The sequence below is a fragment of the Convolutriloba macropyga genome, chromosome 15, assembly GCF_964194025.1.
Source record: "Convolutriloba macropyga chromosome 15, txConMacr16.3, whole genome shotgun sequence".
Classification (NCBI taxonomy): domain Eukaryota; kingdom Metazoa; phylum Xenacoelomorpha; order Acoela; family Convolutidae; genus Convolutriloba; species Convolutriloba macropyga.
The window spans coordinates 46080338-46102069 of record NC_134482.1 but is presented as its reverse complement, the minus strand read 5'-3'; the positions used below and the strand labels follow the sequence as shown (position 1 = coordinate 46102069).

Sequence of the window (21732 nt, the reverse complement as noted above, 5' to 3'; positions counted from 1 at the left end):
GTATGCGAGTCTCTCCTTTGGGAGGTCTGCCATGATAGGTTGAATAGTTGCTGCACGGAATTTTCTACACAAGACGCAGTTTGATTTGATTGAACGCAGTGTGGAACGTAGTTTTAGGATGGCATAACGTTCCTGTACCTTTGACCTTAAGTAATCGATACCCTGATGATGGTTCTGCAAATGAGTATGCCGCAGAAACAGTTTAACAAAAGTATGACGCGCATCCAGCCCGATAGGATGCTTAGTGTCAAAGTCAATTTCCACTAGCCGTCGTAGTCGACCAGAAATACGGTTGAGACCATGAGGCCCAATAAACGGAGTAAACTGAGCAATGCGGCTGCTCCTCTTAACGGATTTGTTGTCAAGAAGATCCTTTCTTTCAGTATTAAAGGATTCTCCTTGCACCAGGTACTGGAGATGTCGCTCGGTTTCGTCAAGCTCAACAGGATCTGCTATGCTGCCGTCTACGGTGGGGTAACTTTCATGAGAGGGTAAAAGACGGAGCACATATGCGGTGACACGTAGTAGTTTTTGATAAGAAATGAACTTATCAAATGGGATTAGATTATTGCTTTGTTCCTTAGGGGGCTTGGTTACGGATGGGGCTAGAGAGGAGATGGAGGAGGCATCATCTTGTTCCTTGGTTACAACGCCGAGCTTGATGTTATCAACGAAGTATTTGGTATAAAAGGGAATTGCTTAGTTTTCAAGAAGTCAGGACCCCTCACCCAGCTACTTGATTGCAAAACTTCAGCGGACATACCACGCGTGCCAGCATCTGTCGGATTATCACAAGTGGCGACGTGGTTCCATTGGTCAACGCTGGTGTTCTCCAGGATTTCACTAACACGATTTGCAATGAAGATGGGATGTTGGTTTGTTGAGTTTATCCACTGCAAGACGATGGTACTATCTGTCCACATAAATACTTTATCCACAGTAACCGTTAATGCTCGACAGATTTCCCTTTAACATGTGGAGTTCAAGATGTTGGAATGGTCCTGTAAAGTAATTTCTTGGTATAGTTTTCTCAGCTAACCGCGGCAGATCAGCACACCAGGCACGGAATCTGTCAACTGTGTCATTAGATAACTCATCATCCCAACTTTGTCCATTGACACGCCAAACGTCTTTCAAGATTAACCGAGCAACAACGGTAAATGGTGCGACAAGACCAATTGGGTCATAGACTTTTGACACTAGACCCAAGACCAAGCGCTGTGTTAAACTTTTTGTGATGGCGCTGTTAGTACCCCTACTCACAACCAGAGTATTGTTGTTATGATCCCACTTAAGCCCAAGCACGTGCATTGATTCCTCCTTGGATGAAACGATGACCTTCGGTTCAGTGGATTGAGCAGACCCATCAATTCGGTCAACCAGATCTGGTACATTGCTTACAAACTTAATATGCTTGAACCTACCTAAATGGAGAAGATGTACCAATTCCTTCGACCTAATGAGGGCCCTCTCGGGGGATTCCACTGAGTCTAAGTAATCGTCCATGTAGAAGTTCTCAAGGACGTCTTTCGAAGCTTCTGGGTACTCCTTAGCATTATCACTAGCCGTGCGTTGAAGTGCATAGTTGGCGCAGGTGGGCAAATCTTTTGCCCCAAAGATGTGCCGCTTATACTGGTGTACCACAACATTTGATGTGGGTCCTCCCGCCACAAAAAGCGCAATGATGGTTGATCACATGGTAGCACTCCAACTTGGAGGAATATTCCCTCGATGTCGGCGGATACGGCAAATGGATGTTGTCTGAAGCGTAGGAGTACATAGATTAAGTTTTGTAGTAAGTCAGGTCCAGTGAGTAATGACTTATTAAGAGATGCGCCATGGAATTTAGCTGCTCCGTTTAGTACCCTACGATCCTTGCCTGGCTTGTTCGGATTAACAACCGGATGGTGTGGTAGGTACCACTCTCGTTCCGAGCAACTTTCTACCTTATGAGCATCTTTGACCCTTACTACTTAGCCCTTGTCTAATTCCTCTTTGATGGTATTCGATTACTTTTCCCCTAAAGTCTGGTCTTTCGTAAGCCGCTTTTCCAAAGATTTTAATTGCACCAGCGCCGAGAAGTAATTGTTGCGCAATTCGATGTTATCTTCAGCCCATAGCATTCCGACATCGTACCTTTTTCCATTATGCACTGTGGTGTTTTCAAGAATATCAAGCGCACGTGCATCCGCGGCGGATCGAGGGTCTACTTGCTTAAGTGCGCCGTACGACTCCATGTCGTACCAAGACTTTACCTGACTAGCGAATTCAAAATCCTGCTCAATATTTGCTTTAAGACAAGTCGAGACTAAACCTGAAGACGACGGTAGAGGGCCGCTTAGAACCCAACCTATGGGTAAGCGAAGAGCGAAAGACGAGCACTTCTCGTCGGAAGCGAAGTACTCTAACGGGCGGATTGCATGATACACTTCCTGTCCAAGTATCATCTCAATGTTCACATAGTAATATGTGACTGGGTCTAGAACTGCTAAGTGCGGGTATGTTTCCTGAAGTGCTTTAATGTTGATGACATCGGCGCCTACATTCAAATCTTCCTTTACGTAAGGGCTGACTTTAAATGTTTCAAACGCTTGGTTGTCGCGTGGTGTTACAATTAGTTCAACTAACTTAGTGTCTACCACCTCCTCGGTATTTATACCCTTGACTGTTAGTTTCAATGTTGTACCGTGCAAACCAAGTCTATTTGCAAGATCATTGGACACCCAAGAGTTACTGCAAGTGGTATCGCACAAAACTAAAGCCGTGGTATTTTTACCAGAAGAGCTCATCAACTGTAATTCAGTCACCTGAAGGAGGCCTTTCACATTGCTCACGGATGACAAAGTAGTGGTCTTTGACACTAGAAGGTTTACTTTGACTTGCGCCAGCATTAGAATTACTATTGTTGTTGTTTGAAGGGGATTTTTGAAGTTCTTGAGGCAACTTTGGTCTTTACTACTGAGTTGGTGTTATCCTCAAATCTTGCTATCGATGAAGTTTTTTTCCAATAAATCATGTGCCTCGGCCTTCTTCTTCAACCAGTCGTTGAAGTCAAGGAGTGTTGGTTTAACCCAATGTTTCTTCACTGTGAAGAGTTACCAAGACTTTTTAAGATTGGAAGGCAACATTTGCACAGCCGTGTTAAGAAGTGAGGCGCTCTTGAGGACTGAGTCATATGAAAGTGATTTAAATACCCCAAAACAAGACTTGAAATTGTTGCAGAATAGTTTATGATGTTATCACTATTGTGCATCTTTAGTGGAGGAAAAGAGCTGAGTTTGTCTAAGTGTGCACTGACTACTGCCTGGGGTTGGCCAAATTTACGTTCAAATTTCTTAAGTGCATCCTTATACATTAAACCACAGTATGCGAACTCAGCGATGGCGGTTTTAGGTTTCCCAGTTACAAGAGTTTTTAAATATATTAACTTTACATCATCAGTCAAGGACTGAGAGTCTAAAGCGCTTTTAAATTGTTCGAACCATTAATGCCACTGCAGGGGATCACCATTGTGCTCTGATGACTTCCACTCGGGCAATGGATCGTTCTTCTTACTAGTGATTGCGTCCGCCAACTGCTTTATCAAATTCGCGGAGTCCAAGGAAGGAGCCGAAGGTGTGGGATGCGGCGGGCCACCCCAACACAACGGATTTGGAACAGTAGCTCCATACGTTGGCGGAATGATCGGAGTGACAAAGGTGGGGCGGTAACTGTGGAAGAACTAAATTTATTTGCTTGCATGAAGTCTAATGTTACGTAATTTTGAGGCCCTGCTGCTGCTTGTACATGAGAGGAGCGGAGCGATGTAGTTATATGAGGGTTGATTAACGTGGCCGGTTGTACGGTGTATAGGTTTGCAGAAGTACGTACAAGTGGTACTGCATTAGATGGGATTGCTGCTGGAAAACGCCAGATGATTGGATCCGGGGGAGCAGGAGCTGCGTGGGAATGGGTGCTCGAACAAAGTTTTGGTGCTCGAACCTCTTTTGTGGGGGCGGTGGATGAATTGATTGAGGTACGAAAACGTTTGCGGAGGAAATGACTGGCGCAGGCGGAGAATGGGGTAACAGATTGACATTATTTGCCACAGGGTCAGTGGCGTGTAGTGGGAGTGCTTGTGCCGGCAAAAGAGGAAAGCGGAATGCTGGTGGGATTAACGGGAAATGTAGTACTACGGGGTTTGAAACGGGCGATGGGGGGCTGGTACATCTATGTGTGCTTGTGGCGGATTAGGTGCTAGAGGAGCATTAACGATTTCATTTAAGGGTCGTGAATGCGAAGGGCTGACTAAATTCAACTGTCCCGGCATGCTCGATCTGCGAGGGAATTGGTGATCTAACTGTAAACCATCGAAGTTCATTGTTGATTGAGACAGTTGTCGGGCTGTGTTTGGGGCGTTCAGTTGAGTTGACATACCAAAGTTTATTGAGGGCGAAGGAGGCGTATATTGAGGCTGTCGTTGCTCTTGCATAATTTTGTTTGCAACATGTGCATCATTGGTTACATTGGTTCTACTACTTGGTTCTCGCGGCTCATGGACAGGGAGGTTGATGTTGGCCTCAACTCGACCATGTGTATTGAGATTGAAGTGTGAGTTTGGAAGTTGAGCTGAAGAAAGTCGTTGGACAATTGCTTGGTTGGATTGGTCGATGGAACCAGAAAAGTGTAAACTCGATTCGTTTGCAACATCAGCCATGTTCCCGGCCGGTGACGAATTAACCCAATCTTGAACAAGTTTCTTGCTCTTGACTTAAAACTTCTTTCCGTAAAGAGCCCACTCATTATGCCTGTACCAGACCCAACTGCTGATGATTTTTTCGTCAACTCAATTTCCTCAAGGGCTGCAGCAGCTACTTCCTTGCGATGATCCTCCTCAAGCTGCTCATTTTCCAATTCCCGCAATTTCGTTTGTTTTTCAATTTCAAGACGCTGTCTAGCAATGCGAAGCTTTGCGACATGTTGTTTCTCAAGTTCCTCCCTTTTGAGTTTTGATAGTTCTAAGGCTCGTTGACGCTGACTTGATCTTTTTGACGAAATCATATGTGAACCTGATTTTGAATAGTGAGAGGTATGCAGCTCTGCTATCTCTTTGTCTTGGACCGAATTGATATACCTTCGAGCAGCTGCAGTGAACTCATCAGTTTTCTTTGCTACAGTCTCTAATCATTTTTCAAGGTTCATACAGGCAGCATCTGGATCTTCAGTCTTTTGTGCCAGATCAAAGAGCTCTTCAATCTTATCAACTACTCTAGTAAAAGCGTCCTTGCACTTAACAATCAGACGTTCGATCTCAATTTTCCTGTCTTGCTTATCAACAGCATTGTTAATTTCACCATAGATGTTTTTAAGTTCAGCCTCTAATTTTGGCCTCGCACTATAAAGTTTGTTAAATTTGTCCGGCGATGTTGCCATGATCTTATCAATACAGGAAGCAAAAGTTTAATTTGGTACCACAACAAAGTACACACACATACCACAACACAAAACAAATGGGTTAAACCGAACCCTAGTGTGACGGTTTGCCTAGCGAACCGCCAAAGAGCAAAGTAATTCGGCGAGTACAATAGTACCCGGCGAAAAAGGAATGAACGGTGAGCGCAGAAAGCGCGACAAGGGACAGAACGGGAGACGGGACGGACGGGAAGAGACGCCGAGCAAGTAACGCACGACGCAACAGAAAACTGCACGGACAAACAGGAGCGTCGGGCGAACAGCGCACAACGAAGCGGAAAAATGGCACGGGCGTGGTGGAAAAGTTTTTAGCCGTAACTCCAGAACAAACTTAAGTCACAACCTAGCAAACCACCATACCCAGACAACAAATGTGCATACTATCAAAATTAATCAAGCTACAAAAATTGCTAGCAAACAAGTGCAGTGATAGTGACGAAACAAACCAGCCGTAACTCAAGAATGAACTTAAGTCACACCCTAGCAAGCAACGAGACTAAACAACCAACCATCATAGTAGCAGAAAAAAAATTACTACAGCAAAAATTGACCATACTACATCATAAAAGAGATTAACGAGCAATAAAAAGAAAAACGGAGACACGGAAACAAAAAGGAGTGAACGGAAAAATGAAACCAGATAACCTGCGGAAAACGGACGGTAGTGAATAACTCAGAGTGGGGAGAGCGAAACGTTTAGTAAAACGCTATTGGAGAGGACTAACACCAAACTAACCCATAACTCGTGAGTAAACTAAGTCACACCGCCAGTCAGCTGGTAGACTCCCACAACAACGCAAGAATAAGTGACATTCAGCTTTTCAAAGGCTTGAGTGAGTTCCGCCTCCTCGAACGCATGACGGGTGCGAAGTGTTTTACGACTTCGCTTAGAGAGCTTTTTTTGGTCGGGAGCGTGTTATCAAGCATCGGAGGTTGTTCTTTTGTGCTAACACTATAAGGAGTGTTTTCAGCTCAAGCGCAGGCTTTTGGTGTAATGCTCTGTACTCTTTAAGTAAACTAGGGTCTTTCTGTTTACGTTTAGAGACAATGTCTTTCACTATGTGGATGGTAACTAGAGTACTACGCTTGAGCTGATCGTAAATATCAGGAGTTCCCTCTCTGGGGCAATACACTATAGCTTCTACGCACTCCTGATACTCTTCAAGCTCTGCAATAAGCTGCGAAGGTGTTAAAGGCTTATTGTTTTTACTGCGAAGCCGGGACAATGAATTGTTCACCACATCATGCCATACAACTAGCCTCTTTTTATCACGGAAGGAATGACTCAATTGGAACTGAGCTGTTTTTCGTACTTTCTCCGCGTTAGGATTGAAACTCAGACCCGGTAATGTGTAAATTCTTTTTTTATAATGGTCTTGTAACGCTTGAGTCAAAGTCTTGATGGCGTGATGCAGTGAACTTGCAGCTAATATAAAAACCATATAATGTTTTTGCAACATGACTGATGTGGGCTTTGCTCAAACTCCGAACTTTTATGTTGAATGCACAATTTTTTCACGACTTTCCAAGAATTAGCGCTTATTGTGAAAAAATCAGTTACCTGTTTTTTGTGATGTTTGAAAAACTTAACCAAACTTGTTTTTTTACAACGTTTTAATCTATCTAACTACTATATGAGCATGTTAGAATGATCGGATAGACTTTTTTCTAATTATTCAAATTTGGTTAGTTTCTTTAAACTTTTTTTTTGCTTGCGGAACTTAAGACGTTTATAGTTTTCTTAAACCAAATTCAGCGAGATATAAGGCAATGATACAATTATAGCACTTTTTGCCAAAAATTTTCAGAATTGATGTTTTTAAACTCAAAAAATTATAAGGGATAGATTATCGTAGACCATAGGGATTGAAAATACCGGAATACAGAAAAAGAAACAGAAAAAAAATTGCGGAGGTTTACTAGATTTGCCGGTTTCTATAATATTAATTTAGCATCAAGAGAAAATAGGGATAGAGTTTGGATGAGTCTTACAGTTTCTTTTTGAAGAGCGCTCTTACTGAAGTTGTCTCTTTCGACCTAGCTCATCACTGCGAATTTTGCGTCCTCTGTTGGCGATTGAACACTGATCGGATTTGACACCTCCTGATGAATGAGCTGATAAGTCACCTCTCGCTGTTGACGTCAGAGACACACCTTCGTATCATGGAATTTCACCTTGGGGAGGACAGGCCCTCTGTCCTGCTTCTTGCTCGTGTGACCCAACCCAGCCGGGTCTGTGGAGGTACTATCGCACCAGGTTTCCAATCGGTGCCTCGCCTGTGGTGATCTGTTCAATTTGTTGGGTGTCCAACATGCCACACACAGAGCAGTAGTCGTATTTCGGCCAGGCACGATTCAATGGTAGCAGTCTGCGTAATGGAGTTTTAATAAAGGTGGAGAGCTGAAAGAGCTCTCACTCTTTAGGAATTTCACTCAGTTTACTGCTGCAATTTCGAAAAGGTTGAATCCGCTATAAAGTCGCGGCTCCAAAAACATAGGTGTAAAACACACTATCGGAACTTTTATTCATCGAATATGTAACTATTTTAAATTCACCAAGTATAAAGCATCTGTCTCACGTAACGTCAAGGCAATTGTATGTTAACATCGAGAAGGCGAAAAAGCACATCTAAATGGCCCGGCAAATCTAGCTATATTTGGTAGCAGGTATTTTGTCTGGGCGATTTTCGGCTCAGATTGGTCACCGCTACGTTTTGGAAACATAAAAATATTAAGCCTAAAAAGAGTGCAATCGATTCAGTATATTAGTAGGCTCAACGAAAATTATGTTAAACGAACTTTTTCCGAGCTTTCTATGCCAAGTACAACGTATTTTGTGTGCATTTAATCTTTTTGTAAGGCTTACATGGTTAAGAAATTATGACGTAATACTTTCTCGCTGGATAGATTTAAATAGCGCATTGCTCATTTAGTTTACTCAGTAACACATATAAGACATACAAAATTCCCTAGTATGATCTTGCAATGATTGCTAAGAATCACCTATGGTCTTCGTATGATCAATAAGACCCATTCATGGTCATTGTATGTTTAGACAGAATCTTAGAAAAATATAGATAAAAACAATTTTAGTTGTGAAGCTTCTTCCTAAGCCAGCTGGGGACCCCCGTCACCCCCACGCACCCACCCCTTTCACTCAAGGACACCACGATGCAGGAGCTGTACCCGTCTGCTATCTGAGCCCAACTAAATTCCTACCCCTTCCCTCTATCACAAACCTCGACAGGTAGATAGATAGATAAATGCTATATTTCAATTTACTACTTCAATAGATTCTGACCCTTAAAAAGGTTGCTATCTATGTATCGCAATTATCTATGTACTGGCATGGTAGTTTCTCTTGTTACCACATTTTTTCTCTAAAAATGCGAGAAACGATAGTCCAGCCCTACTTTTTTTGTTCAAGTTTCGACTTTTTGGGCATTCCAGAGCAACATATGCGTATCATTTTAAAGCTCGGTGTTTTTAGAATTGAACTACAAAGAGTTCTTTTAAGCATTTGACTTTTACGTGGCATAAACTTTCGGCGCCTTTCAGATATTTTTAGCCCATTTTTGCCCATTTCTAGTATTGATTTTGCTGATACTATATAACTTCTTCCTGTTTTTAGCAGCATGCAATTAATAAAAACTTTTTTACCTTACTTATCTCTTTATATTAAAACACACAAAAAACGCAAAATAATGAGGAAAAAGTAAAAGATATGGGATAAAAAGATAGGTGATATGGGATAAAAATTTTAAAAAGAATTTCAGCGTTTTAACATTTTCTTGCACAAAAGAAAAAATTGAAAACACACACGGTTAAATGAATGGATACAATCAAGAAACTATTGAAAAAAAAATTTTATTATTGTGATAAGTGTTTTGTGTCAATTTCACGAATTTTTGTTTAACAGTTTTCAGTATTAGATGCTTTTGAAGTTTGCAAACTGAGAACAAGGACCAAGTTTTTGTTTTTTCTTTTGAACTTCCTAAAACCTAATGAATCATATATCTAGACTGCAATATCATGCTTTTGCTTGATTTTGTACACAAGAGCTTAAAACTGCAAGAAATGTTTTTCAGGTGATTAGCATTTATTTGTGAACGAAGTTTGAACCAATGATTGTAATATGATTGTAATTGAGTTTGTGTTTCATAAGCAAAATTTTTGTCTGACTGCTAGAGTGGACTTTTAAACGCTTGTTTGCTTGCTTTTTGCATGATTTAAGTTTCGCTTTTTTCAAAATAATAGGCAGCTCAACTCCAGTGACTGCAGTTATCTTGCAGTCAAGTGAAAAGAGCGCAAAAATTTCATTTACTCAGATAAATCTTGATAGGGGCCAATAGTTATCTAACATCTAATTGTTTATAAAGAGACAATTATATTAAAGACGTCAATTAGTATTGACCTAACTCCCGCTGAGTCAGATTACAATAAATTGCCGTAGTCAGTAGTTTGATAACAATTGGTTTCACGCTAGTCGGTTGATTTTTTGGGGTCAAATTGGGAAAAATTCTAAAGCTATTTTTGCGGACTCTTTTTTTCATGTTTGTTTATATTGTCGATATTTAGTTCACCAGACGCTTATTAAATCAACATCATTGATCTGATTTTGTTATTTTTGTTGTCGGGGTTGTCCTATATTTTTTTAAAATTTTTTTTGCGGAACTGTGTGCAGATTTGTGCTACACGAAGCTGCAAGGGAGCCTGACATGTTTTGATTGAGATGTAAATTTTTTTTGAATTGCCCACAATAAGTCAACAATGAAGCAAACGGGCTGCAAAATTAACAACATCATTTTTTTACAATCCTGTTACAAAAAGCCTCTTATGCCGTTAATGTCAAAAGCTGTTGTCCATTTGCTCCCAAAATTTCAAGCAGATTTTCGGTGTTCATTGTTTTAAAAAACCGTACTGACTGACCGTTACTGAGAGCTACTGAAGTCAGTTTTCTTTAATTACTTTCTTTATTTTTTCAAAAATTGTCTCAAGGTCTTTCTTAAGAGTAGCTGAGGATTTCAACAATTTTTGAAATAATTTTTGTGGCTCGCCAATGCGAGAAAATACCTTGTGGTATGGTTACCTTTTTAAACCTTTTAAGGTGTTCTTCGAGTGTTTTGTAATTCCTCTGATGCAAATATTACCAAAAACTTAACTTTCTTTTGAAATTGGGAACATTTTTAGGTCTTAGTAGTCTGGCTGTTTTTGGAACATTCTTTTTCTACTTATTGTTCGGTTGTTAATATTTTTCAAAATTACCTATGCCACTGATTTCAAAAAAGTTTCTTTATGACAAAAGTAATTTCATGTTGCATTTTATAATTTGGTAGTATAAACAGAATTTTGATACCAAAATCACACAGATAAATTTAGGTTTGTCCCCTTGTGGCTTAATGTTATTTGTAAAAGAGGATGGTCTGCCATTCTGTCTGAGTTGTTTTCAGTTTTTAGGAAAACTAAGACACATCGATAAGGATCTGTTTTTGCTTTTGATGTTCCCAAAAAGAGGTTCAAATTGAAAGGCAGTTGAAATCATATTGAAAACTGTTTAGTTTTGTTTATTCTACAAAAAATAAAAATCACTGGATGAACGGACGAAGAGGAGTCATATGTGTCTAAAATTTTTGATAATTGAAAGATCTGTTGCGTTTTTGTAGAGAAAGATGTTTTTTTTGCAACCTGATTAAACACATATCTCGCTAATATTAAGGCGTAATTTTATGCTTTGTTAGCCATCAAATGAGTATGAAAACTTTTGGTGCCACGTACAGAATCATGCAGGCTGCCCTCTTATGTAGGTTTATCGAAGAACTGTTTCATTTTTTGTAGAAAAAATGTCTTGCCACGTCATCGCCGCCTTCAAAAATCTCTGTGGAACGAAATAGTAATGTTTATGATAAAATCTTGACATAATTGGCAGGAAAAACTTAGACAGATAGGAAGTTTCAAGATCATTTCACGTGTTGATTTTGTACAAAAATCATTTCAGAACTGAGTTCTCAGATGATAACTTCCCCTAACACCATTTTGATATGCTATCTTAAGTTTTGTCAACAAGGTCAACCGAATCTCGCACGTCTTTAACGCAGAAATATACCAAAGGAATTCTCTGCATGCAAATAAAATGACCTCTGAAACGCTATATTGTATAAAGAACATAGTGCAAATCTTTCTGGGGCAGTTGTTTCCGATAGTTTTTAAATGGTACTCAGGGAAATCTTTTGACAAAATACATATTTAAAAATTTCAACAATGCAGTTCAAACAAAATAACCGAAAAACTTTTTGTAAAAAATATTTGATTCTTGAAATATTTTGCAATTAGTTGGTTACAAAATGGCTTTGAAATCATTTTATTGGTTATTTTATAAGATTTAGACTCAGAAACTTGCTTTTGTTTCTTCTTGGAATTTTACGGTAGGTACAAAATATCAATGAAGGCAACAAGAATGCTGATGACTTCTGGAGGCCTCTAGTGTATAACGAAAACTCTAATGTTTGAAATCACTCAGTAGGGGTCAGCAGTAACCTCATCAAAAAACACATACGTTAGCTTTAAATTATTTCAACAAGGCCGGTTTTCGACCAAGTAATGACTCAATGATTTATTGTATCGGAAAAATCTTTCAACAGTCTTTAAGCTCTAATTGGGAATTTTTTTGATATTTTTATTGATATATCCAGAATTTTAATAAGTCTCAGTTGTTCTTAAGCAATTTTAAAAGTTCTTTCTGATTGTTAAATATACAAGCTGGACAAATATATAACTTTGAAGAAGTTTATTAAATTTTCAGCAATTTTTTGCTATGAAAATTTGAGACGATAATTTTCAGTTTGAAGAAATATTTCATAATTATGGTTTAAAACGACATTTTGCAATTCAAGCTACCTTGTTTCAGCGTGCTTTCAGTTGTTTGTATATGTTTGGTTTCTACTACAGGTCAAGTATCCTTTTTTAAGTACAGAATTAGTTGGGAGTTGATTGATGATGGGTGATTTTCAAAGTCTGACCCTAAATAAGAAGAATGAATATTATACTATAAATATTGAGGCATTCAGATTACTTGACTTAAATAAATGCCTATTTTTTATTTAATTCAAATAAATAGTTGTTTACCTTATAAGCAGTTCAACTAGAGCGTATATGTTCTTGTTACACTAAAGAATAAAAAGGAATTTATTGTTCCGACCCACTTTAGTGGGGAAGCAATTATATGCCCCACTGGGATTTTTTGTTCAGTCAATTTTCGCGCACCAATATATTCGTTGTATAAGATTTTTTCGAGTTTCTCCTTTTCCGATGAATTACGAATGTTTAAATTTTTGTGAAAGTTAGCCTCACTTCAGTTGCTTTTTTTCAATTTTTGGACAGTTCTGCTGAAATTTTGATGAATTTTGATAAGGTATGAAGAAAATGTAATTGATAGTCTCATTGGGTTTACGCTTAATGACAAAAGAGAGCTGTTTAAAACCTCAGTTTTGGATAAAATTATGGCTCAATTTTTGAAAACAAACTTTTTGTCATTTTTTCAAGAAAAATTTAACAAAAATGTTTATTTAGCCCAATTTGCACAAATTGGCCGGTAGTGTAAATATGAACACTGCAGATAAATCATTAGCTTGCTGAAAAAATGGCTATTTTAACTTCGGTTCCACGAAAAGTGTCCTGAAATTAACATATTACCGGCCTTTCGTTAAATTAAATCGATATTTCATTAAAATGCATAAATTATTTTTGATATGTAAAGACTTCCGTTTGCCCAAAAACCTAGTTGACAATCTTCTGGATCAGTGGTATTTTTTAACAGCCGCGCTCTGATTCCAAGGGTGGTTTTTCGAGTAAAGCTCAAAGGGTTTTATCTCTCCGAGTATTTTGTAATTTTTTAATGAATTCTGGAGTTTTGCCTGATTTTCTTGTCCTTTTTGTAGGCATGTCCCATCGGTAATTTTGGCAACAATTGGAGAAAAATTTTGCTTTGATGTACAAGCAGCAATAGCAAGACCAATATTGGTCAAAATATGGAGTTTCACAACTGAAAACTTATTCCGATTGTAATAGAAGACCAATAACCAATAGCCAAGTGACGCCCAATAAACATACATGATAATTGTACCGAAAAGATTATGCCTCTACACTGTTTGCGTAATTTTGTACATGAACTTTTGCATTCTGCATGCTTTCATTTTCATTTCTTTGTCCTTTTTCCTTTTCTAATCTCTTTAATAAATTTTCCAAATGATTTCCTAAGCAGTTGAAAGTCAATCTAATTGAAATTTTTAGTTTAAAGCAAATGGTTGTCATTACGTACGTCTGAAAAAACTCAAAAAAATATTGGGTTTTGAGATTTGCCACTTTTACTCTTATCTCTGCCAAATTTTAGCGAAATCTCGGCAAAAAGGAGAGAAATCTCTATTTTTAGGGCTGATACTACAAGTTTTCATAATTGTTTTTGGACACTTTTCAATTTTCAGGGTTCTTTTTTGCTATCTTTTTCAGTTCTCAATTTAATGACACCTTAATTACAAGTACTATATATCATATTAAGGGCGTTGGAAGAAGGCGCACTTTATTATTTTAGCCAAAAAGATTATGATTTTATATGCTTCGACACGGTTTTCTCGCAAACTTTAATTGACTTTTCAATTTTTGCCAGTGTTTATCCATTTTTAATTGTGAAACTTTCTGGATAGTGACAGATTTCACTGGCTTTGTATGCTTTTTCTAAGTGTTAAGCCTTCTCAATAAAGACAGGTCCTATGTCTTTTCTGGTTAAATTCAGGTCAATTTGATGAGTTTAGTTTCTATCTGATGCTGTTTTGACTTTGTCTTTAAGTTTTTTTTTACAAAGATTTGAGTTTCGGTCGTAATTAATGCTTGTTGTTTATATTTGATTTTGTTGTTTGCCTTGTATCTTTGTCTCCTTAATGGCTGGCAGCCTTCTTGTGAGGCATTGTCGAATTTGTATAGTGGTTTGGGCTTAAAGCAATGTCATAAAAGGATATACCAATTGTTTTCGAACAGTTTGATTTTTCGAAAGTGTATTAAATTGTGTATTAAATTAAAAGTGTATTTTAAATGTTTGTAGTAAACTATATTTTTACAGGTTCTTGGCTGGTCTGAGCCAGGAAGCAGAAGCGATAATTTCCCACGTTACAAGTGCGTCTCTCTTCTTCGACATCGACCACCAACCAATCGAATCTCTGGACCCAACCAAATATGGATCTGGAATCCAAAAATTCTGCTCAGGTAGTTTTTTTAATCAGATATCTGCTGTTAATGCTCTGAAACATTGCAAACGTTTCCTTATGAACGATCTTTTATCATTGTGACCGGAGACTCGATTGTAAATATAACCTAAAAAATTGTAACAAAAAACTGCGACAGGAGATCTTAAGTTAGTTTGTTTTATTTAAAAGACCTTAATTTTTTTTTACAATTTACTTTAACGAAATAGATGAATCTATTTTTTCAACGCACATTAACTTACGCTAACTTACTTAAAGTTAAAGTCTCACTACCTCAATGTACCCTAAATCTTACGGTTAATTTACCCTATACTATCCAACTCTAAATTTACCTTCAATTTGGTTCTATTCTATGTTAAAGGCCGGGGTATGTTTACCTTAAATTTGACTAAGTCAGAAAAAATGTACTCAAAGTGCTTAGGTAGAATATAAACAGAGTTAAAATAAAAATATAATAACCCTTACAGTTTAGCTGAAAAGTTAAGGTAATTTCCAATGTTACTTAGAGTAGAGTTGATCTGATTATTTTTTCTCAAACAAACTTGCAAATAACTGCTCTCAACGGAAAATTGTAAGTAGCTATATAAGCGAATTTTCTTAGTTGCGGCAAATTAGATTCCGTTTTTCTATTTATTTTCCGGACGAATACATTGACAAGGCATTACCTGTGGTCTAATAATGCATATTTTCAATTGTTTAAGCCCCTCAAAAAGTAAGCGATGGTTTTCAAAGACTTTGACGCTCATTGTCTTCATGGAATAAGTTTTTTTGCATTTCCCCGTTTTTGTAGTTACTTTCGTTCTTTGGATATTTATTCTCATAGTTGATAAGTCTCATTGGCACGCTTGTATGACTTCACTTTTATGACACTAACTGTTTTCGAAGAATCTTAGTCATTTTTTCGGATTTTTCCCTCTTTTGTAGTTTTGTTGTTCTGCCAGTTAGTCCCATTTAGCGCACCTGCCAATGGCTCACTCATGAGTTCAACTGTGATCACACTAATGGTTTTTATTCATATGTTTCATTTTTCACTGCTTTGATAACCATTGCTTTCAGAAAAAATAGCTGTTTTCGACAATTTTAATTTTGTTTTCTACATTGTTTGATCTTTGGATTTTTACCTGCATTTGTTTCACCTTTTTTTGCCCTGTCCCACAATTCCCTTCATTAAATTTGATATATGTTTCTATTGGTAGAAAGTTCAATTGGTGAAGAGTTCAGGTTTTAATTTCATTTTTCATTTACTTTGACGTTAGTTGTTTTCAATGATCTATCCCGTTTTTTACTATCCCTTGAAACAACAGCCCCTCTACTTTAGCTGCAGCGGTTTTCCGCAAAGTTGTTGTTTGCTGTCTAAACTCCTATTGTGTAAAAATATTGTTGCGGTTCTTTTTTATGGGAAAAATGGCTTCACTAACACTATTTTTCTGAAAGAACTGAAATGAAGTAGTATTTTCATTTTTTGTTGTGTTGGTTTTACTGTTTATTTTCTTGAACGTCTTAGTATTTGATTTGTTTTGTTTGTTATCGGAAGCTGTTCTTTGAGGAGGCTGGTAGTGTTGTCTTAAGTTGCTTCCATTCTTTGAATTGTAATTCCGGACTGGTCATGCTACGTTATGATCTTTCATGCTATGGACTGTTCGTCTGACATTTTTTTGTCTTATTTTTCGAATTTTCTTTTCCAAAAAAAAATTAGCAGGTGAAGGGCGTTAAGTTGCTGATTAATTCTCCTAAAGCGTTACTAGTGACCAAGTAAACAATTTATCGAAGCTGCCGAGAAGACAAAAATATATGTTTAAGGGGCACACCGCTTTGGCAGTTTAGACGCCTACCACTTGTCCCTTCCCCACTACCCATGCAGCTCCACAAACCTCTCATTCCACTCCTAACACCCAGGAGATGGACCACTCTTGAAATCCTCCTAAAAATCTCTTCCCTCACTTAAATCCCCTATTGCGCCAACTTTTTCTACACCCTTTCTTCTTTCTCCATTTTCCTTATGCTATCCATTTTGCAATGGTTTGAGACTATTCGGCCCGACGTTAATATTTTATGTTTAATATATGGAAATTGAGTTAAAGTGAAAGTAAAGGGGCGGTACAAATTACGGTGCGTTAAGATGAGTTCAAGTAAAGTATAGGTAAGTCAAAACTATCTCTACTTTTTAAACTTTACCGTATAAAAGAATTTTTTAATAACGAATATGCTGACTGAGAATACTTTAATCTTAGCAGACAAGATATTCACAAATTTTTAGCACTTTTTCAATAATTTTCTTTCAACCCTTGAACGCTTTCAAGAAACCTAACTTCATCACAATTCTAACTCAATGTTCTAGAAATTCATGAAAAATTTTGCACATTTACTGCCCATTTCTTTTTCAATAGTTTGGAAAACAGCTAATTGATCGGATCTCTTTCAAATTTTTACCAGAACGTCCGCCGAATTTTAATTTTCTCAATAAATTACACCAGTTTATTAATTGTACATATCTGAAACTTAACAGCGTTTCAGGTGTTAAAAAGGTCTTTATAAATAATAAATTAACGGTTTTGGTTGGTTTTAATTTCGCCAGACTTTGGCAAAAATCTTAATTTTCTCCACCGTTGAGAATAATTTTTGCTTTAAAAAGTTGAACGTACAAAATTTTTTTAAGAGGTTTTTGTAGATTTCAATTTATTTTTACTTTGCTTTAAGCGGATAATTAAATTCTTTTCAACAAAAGTTAGTATGAATTTTTCGGATTCTGACCCTTTTAAAGCAATTTTTGGCCTGATCAATTTTTCGTCTTTCAAAATTGACTTTTCGTCCTCAAAAACAAATTTAACTTATTGAAAATGAGGACATAAGGTCAATGTCCCAGTTCAAATTGGTGCAGTATTAGCAAGCTCGTAGTTTGCAATTTTCGCGAAGTTGCTCTCACACTTTAAAAAATTTTCGTTTCAGGAGCGTCGACATACCCCCTGCGACCCCTGAATTTGTTGGAGGAGCTCAAGACCCATCTGGAAGAATTGGTGACAGAGCAAGGCCAGGGGCTGGACGAAGCTGTGGACGACATTCGAGAACAGGTACAACCAGCGCCAAACTCACAACAGTATCTGTGATTTTACTTGACCCCACAACCACCTCTATCCTAAGACCATGCTTGGTTTTTCAATATCGTATCATTTTTTATAGCCGCACAGCAATAGCTCGGGCTATTATTGGCCTTCTCTTGGTTTTTAGGACTCGAAGAGGAGTATTGGTTTTCTTAAAGTTTTTTTTTACCGGAAGTACTATTCGTTCAGACGCTGTTTTCACCTAAAAGCGAAAGTGAGAAAAATTGCCATGTGAACTGATTTTTTCTGAGCGAGAGAAGTTTTTTGTTCAAGCGCTTCGATCAGTGAATGACTTTTTGACTTTGAAATGTAGTTTTTGACTGAATTGCACATATAGATAACCGTTTTTAGCCGTTTTTTCGTCTAAGTGGTCCAGTTTTTTTTGCTTGTAATTTGGTTTTTTGTAGAAATGATTTTTTTTGATGCTATATAGAAATTTAAACCTCGGAAAATGATACCACAGTGTTTTGCAATGCCTTAAAATGCGTTTCAATTTCAAAATTGGCATATTTACTTTTGATTTTTTAGTTAATTTTTGGGTTTTTTCTTATAATTTCTTGATTTTTGGATCCTTCAGCCGTCTTTCTGTCAAACATCAGTTAATATGGAATTTTTTTTTGATAATTCATATACTCAACGCCTCTTTCTACATTGATGTTTTTTTGTTTTATACAATTGTACATATGTTATTCCGACTTTAGTAGTTTTTTCAATTTTTTCTTAATTTTATGACTGTTTTTTGGTTTTAGTTTACTAGAAATGGTCTTTCTGTGCAACAAGAGTGACTTTAATTTCGTTTCAATAGCTGCTCAATTTTTTTAGTGTTAAGTTTTTGAAAAACAGTTAAAATTTTTTTCATATATGCAGTCCTTTTTTCATGAATATTTTACCATTTTTTTGCAAAATCTTTCGTATAATTGAATTCTGTCTTTTCTTTTTTGTTCTGTTCCGGAGGATGGATTTCGATCTCGGATGACTCGTTGTCCTTTCTATGTATCGAATGCTGAACAATGAAACGTATTCGTTCATCTTGATTTTTTTGAATTTGCTTGTTAACTTTCAAAAATCAAGAATTAGACTATGTTACGGTGTTCCCTACCTTGTGTACATATTCTTAACACTCTAGTTTGTATCATTCTAGCGTTGTCTTGGCACCTATATTTCTAAATTTATATTGGTCATATTGATTTTTTTAAGTTATTAAAAAATTGAATGAATTCAGCTTGTTCTTAGATTTTCATGTTTTCTTTGGTTTGCAATTCATTTCATTCTACATAAGGCAGTACTGAGAGTTTTATAGAAAGCCCTTTTAAAATTTCCAATTATTACAAATTATTGTGACTTTCATCCGGCCCTGCTATTGTCTTCAAACAATTTTTGCCGTTGCATTTTATTCTGTTGCTTATGTCTTTTCTATGATTTTTGTAATTTTTGAATTAGTACGAAATCATGTCGTCTAACATATATACAACAGCGAAGAAATTTATGTTGTTTGTTATTGTAATTTCAATGATCAGAAATCTATTTGTAGTGGTTTTCTGATTCTTAAATTTGAGTAGTCCTTTTTGAAAAATTTAATTTTTTTAATAACTTAAAACCTTAACTATTTTAAGCTATTATTATTATCTGCCACTCTTTCGCGATCTTTGAAATTAGAATCAAAAATTATTAGAGGGCAATTGATAACTTTGTCAGCTTTTACAGCCAATCAGTATATTGACAATCCTAATTATTTCGAGCTTTTTAAAGTTACCAAACGTTTTCAAGGATATAAAATTTTGCTGCGTTTTGCTTCTCTTGGTGATAGTAGTTTAAATTTCCCCAATTTTTAGATCAGGCCTGAGGAGGCATTGAGTTAATGGTCTAATACGAACGATAATGGCATCATCTGGGATTATGATTTTTTCTTCAAGTTTTGACGCTTTGAGTCGCTTCCGGAATTCTTCCGGCTATGTTTACAACTCAAAAAATAAGAACTGTGTTTGGGCGCTGTCTTTTTTTAAGATCTGTTCACACATTTTTATGATTTTTGTGGTAGTGAAATTGGGGTCAGTCGTTTTGGGGAAGTCAAAGTGGGGTAGTGATTTTGGTCACGCCGGTACAGGAAGTTGAGCGTGTGGTTTTGCGAGCGGTTTCGGGAAGTGAAGTTTTTTCACTCAATTTTTAAAGTAGAGTGAGAAAACGGTGTTTGAAAAAAAATTTCGCTTTCTCGGTAGTAATTTTTTGTTCACATGCAGCAGTTTCACTTTGATTTCTACTATTATCCGATTTTTTGGATCGAGTTTTTTCTTAATGGTTTTCCCAATCCATTCATAGTTCATTTCAGCCCCAGCATTTTGTTTAAACCAAATTTCACTTTTTCTCTTGTGGATTTTTGTTCACTTGCTGCATCTTAACTATGATTTTCTGTTTTTTTAAAAAAACTTTTTGATCTAATTTTTTTAGAAAATGTTTTTCCCAGTTCACTCATAGTTCCTAATAGGTCTAGTCTTTTGTTTAGTCAATTTTACTTATTTCTTTGAATTGTACGCCAGGACTTGTCCTGCTATGTTTTTTGTTTCGTCGTCGAGATTTTTTTAACGAGCATATGACGTCACAACCACTTCAATTCAAATCTGCTTTTTGTTCATTCGTGGATGCAATTTCAATTGAAATGCGTGCGTGATGTCATTTTTTGCTCGTAGTGGAGCGAGTTCTTTGTGCAATCGGGTGATTAAATTTTTGATCACACTTGACTTACCTCACTCTCAAAAATGATTTCCTCACTTTGAAATTGACTTTTGTTAACTTTAATTCAAAGAGATAAGGTCAAAGGAGTGTGCGTCACTTTAAATGGAGGTTATTTGAGTTCAGCTAAAAGAGGCAGCAAAAACTTATATAGAATTTTAATCAAAATATAACATATCAGCCTTCAACGAAAAGACGATTTCATAGGTCTGTTTTTTTAGTGTTAGTTTTGAAACTGCAGATCTACGAAGCTATTGCGGTTATTTTCTGGCAATCTACGAACACTCGAAATGAGTTGAAATGGCACAAAATGAAACTCTGATTATGTTGCGCCGAAAAAAAGAGCTTTTAAGTTGGCCAAGGACGCGGCGCGAATACTAAAAGTTAAATGTAAGACTTTCGGTGAAAAGCAATGCATTCGGTGGAACAATATGGATCTATTTTGCTTTGAGGGCAGTTTTGAAAACTCTACGCCTCTGCAATTGATTAGGGTCTAATGCTCGTATTAGACCCAAATCAACTATTGAGAATTGGAGTTTTCCCAAAATATACAGTCAAAATTCTCACCCAAGTCAGTACAAAGTCTTTTCATTGGCCATTTCGGTCGAGCACGGTATTTTCATGTATTTTCACGTATAGGGGGTCGAATGGCCATTTTAGGTCTCCAACCTCGTGAAAACACTGGACGCAAAGTTGAACCCGAAAAAAGAGGAACAGAGAGACGAAGAAAACCAGGAACCAAACACCCCAGATCTTCCGGTGGAAAACGCAGATAACGATCGTTTTGACGTCGGGTTGGCAACCGAAAATCAGGACAATTCCGAGGAGCAGGTACCGGAGATGCCAGATCCGATTGACGATGTCTCCGAGACCTCTGAAGAGATACCTGACTACCCCGACCTTGACCACGCTCTAGAACCCAACAATGACGAAGAATCAGACGATTACGAGGACGAAGAAGGATTGGCTGAGGGTTCAGAGGAACCAGAAATTGATGAGGATGATGTTCCTTCGGAAGAAGAGGAAGATGATCACACCGTTCGACCACTGGCGGTTGCAGCCGGAGTTGTCGAAAACGGAGGAGCTCAAAGGTACTCTTAAGGAGCTCAAGGGAGCTCTTAATTTTCCTAGATTATGTACTCTGACCCAATGAACCGAATCCCCCGAAACCCTACCGGAAAACCCGGGAATCTTAGATTATCTCA

At 37.3% G+C, this 21732-nt stretch overlaps 2 protein-coding genes across 3 annotated transcripts in view; one reads left to right on the top strand and one right to left on the bottom strand.

Annotated features, from left to right (window-relative positions):
- The window catches only part of LOC142354506 (chromobox protein homolog 3-like), a 572284-nt gene that overhangs the window by 188487 nt on the left and 362065 nt on the right, over nt 1-21732 (bottom strand). The gene's annotated exons all lie outside the window — the stretch shown is intronic.
- LOC142353945 (uncharacterized) overlaps nt 1-21732 on the top strand; it is a 64330-nt gene that overhangs the window by 23442 nt on the left and 19156 nt on the right. The window contains exons 4-7 of the mRNA XM_075406179.1: nt 8545-8698; nt 14561-14703; nt 17649-17770; nt 21188-21618. Coding sequence (XP_075262294.1) covers nt 8545-8698; nt 14561-14703; nt 17649-17770; nt 21188-21618 — 850 coding nt within the window. The remainder of the gene's footprint in view (nt 1-8544; nt 8699-14560; nt 14704-17648; nt 17771-21187; nt 21619-21732) is intronic.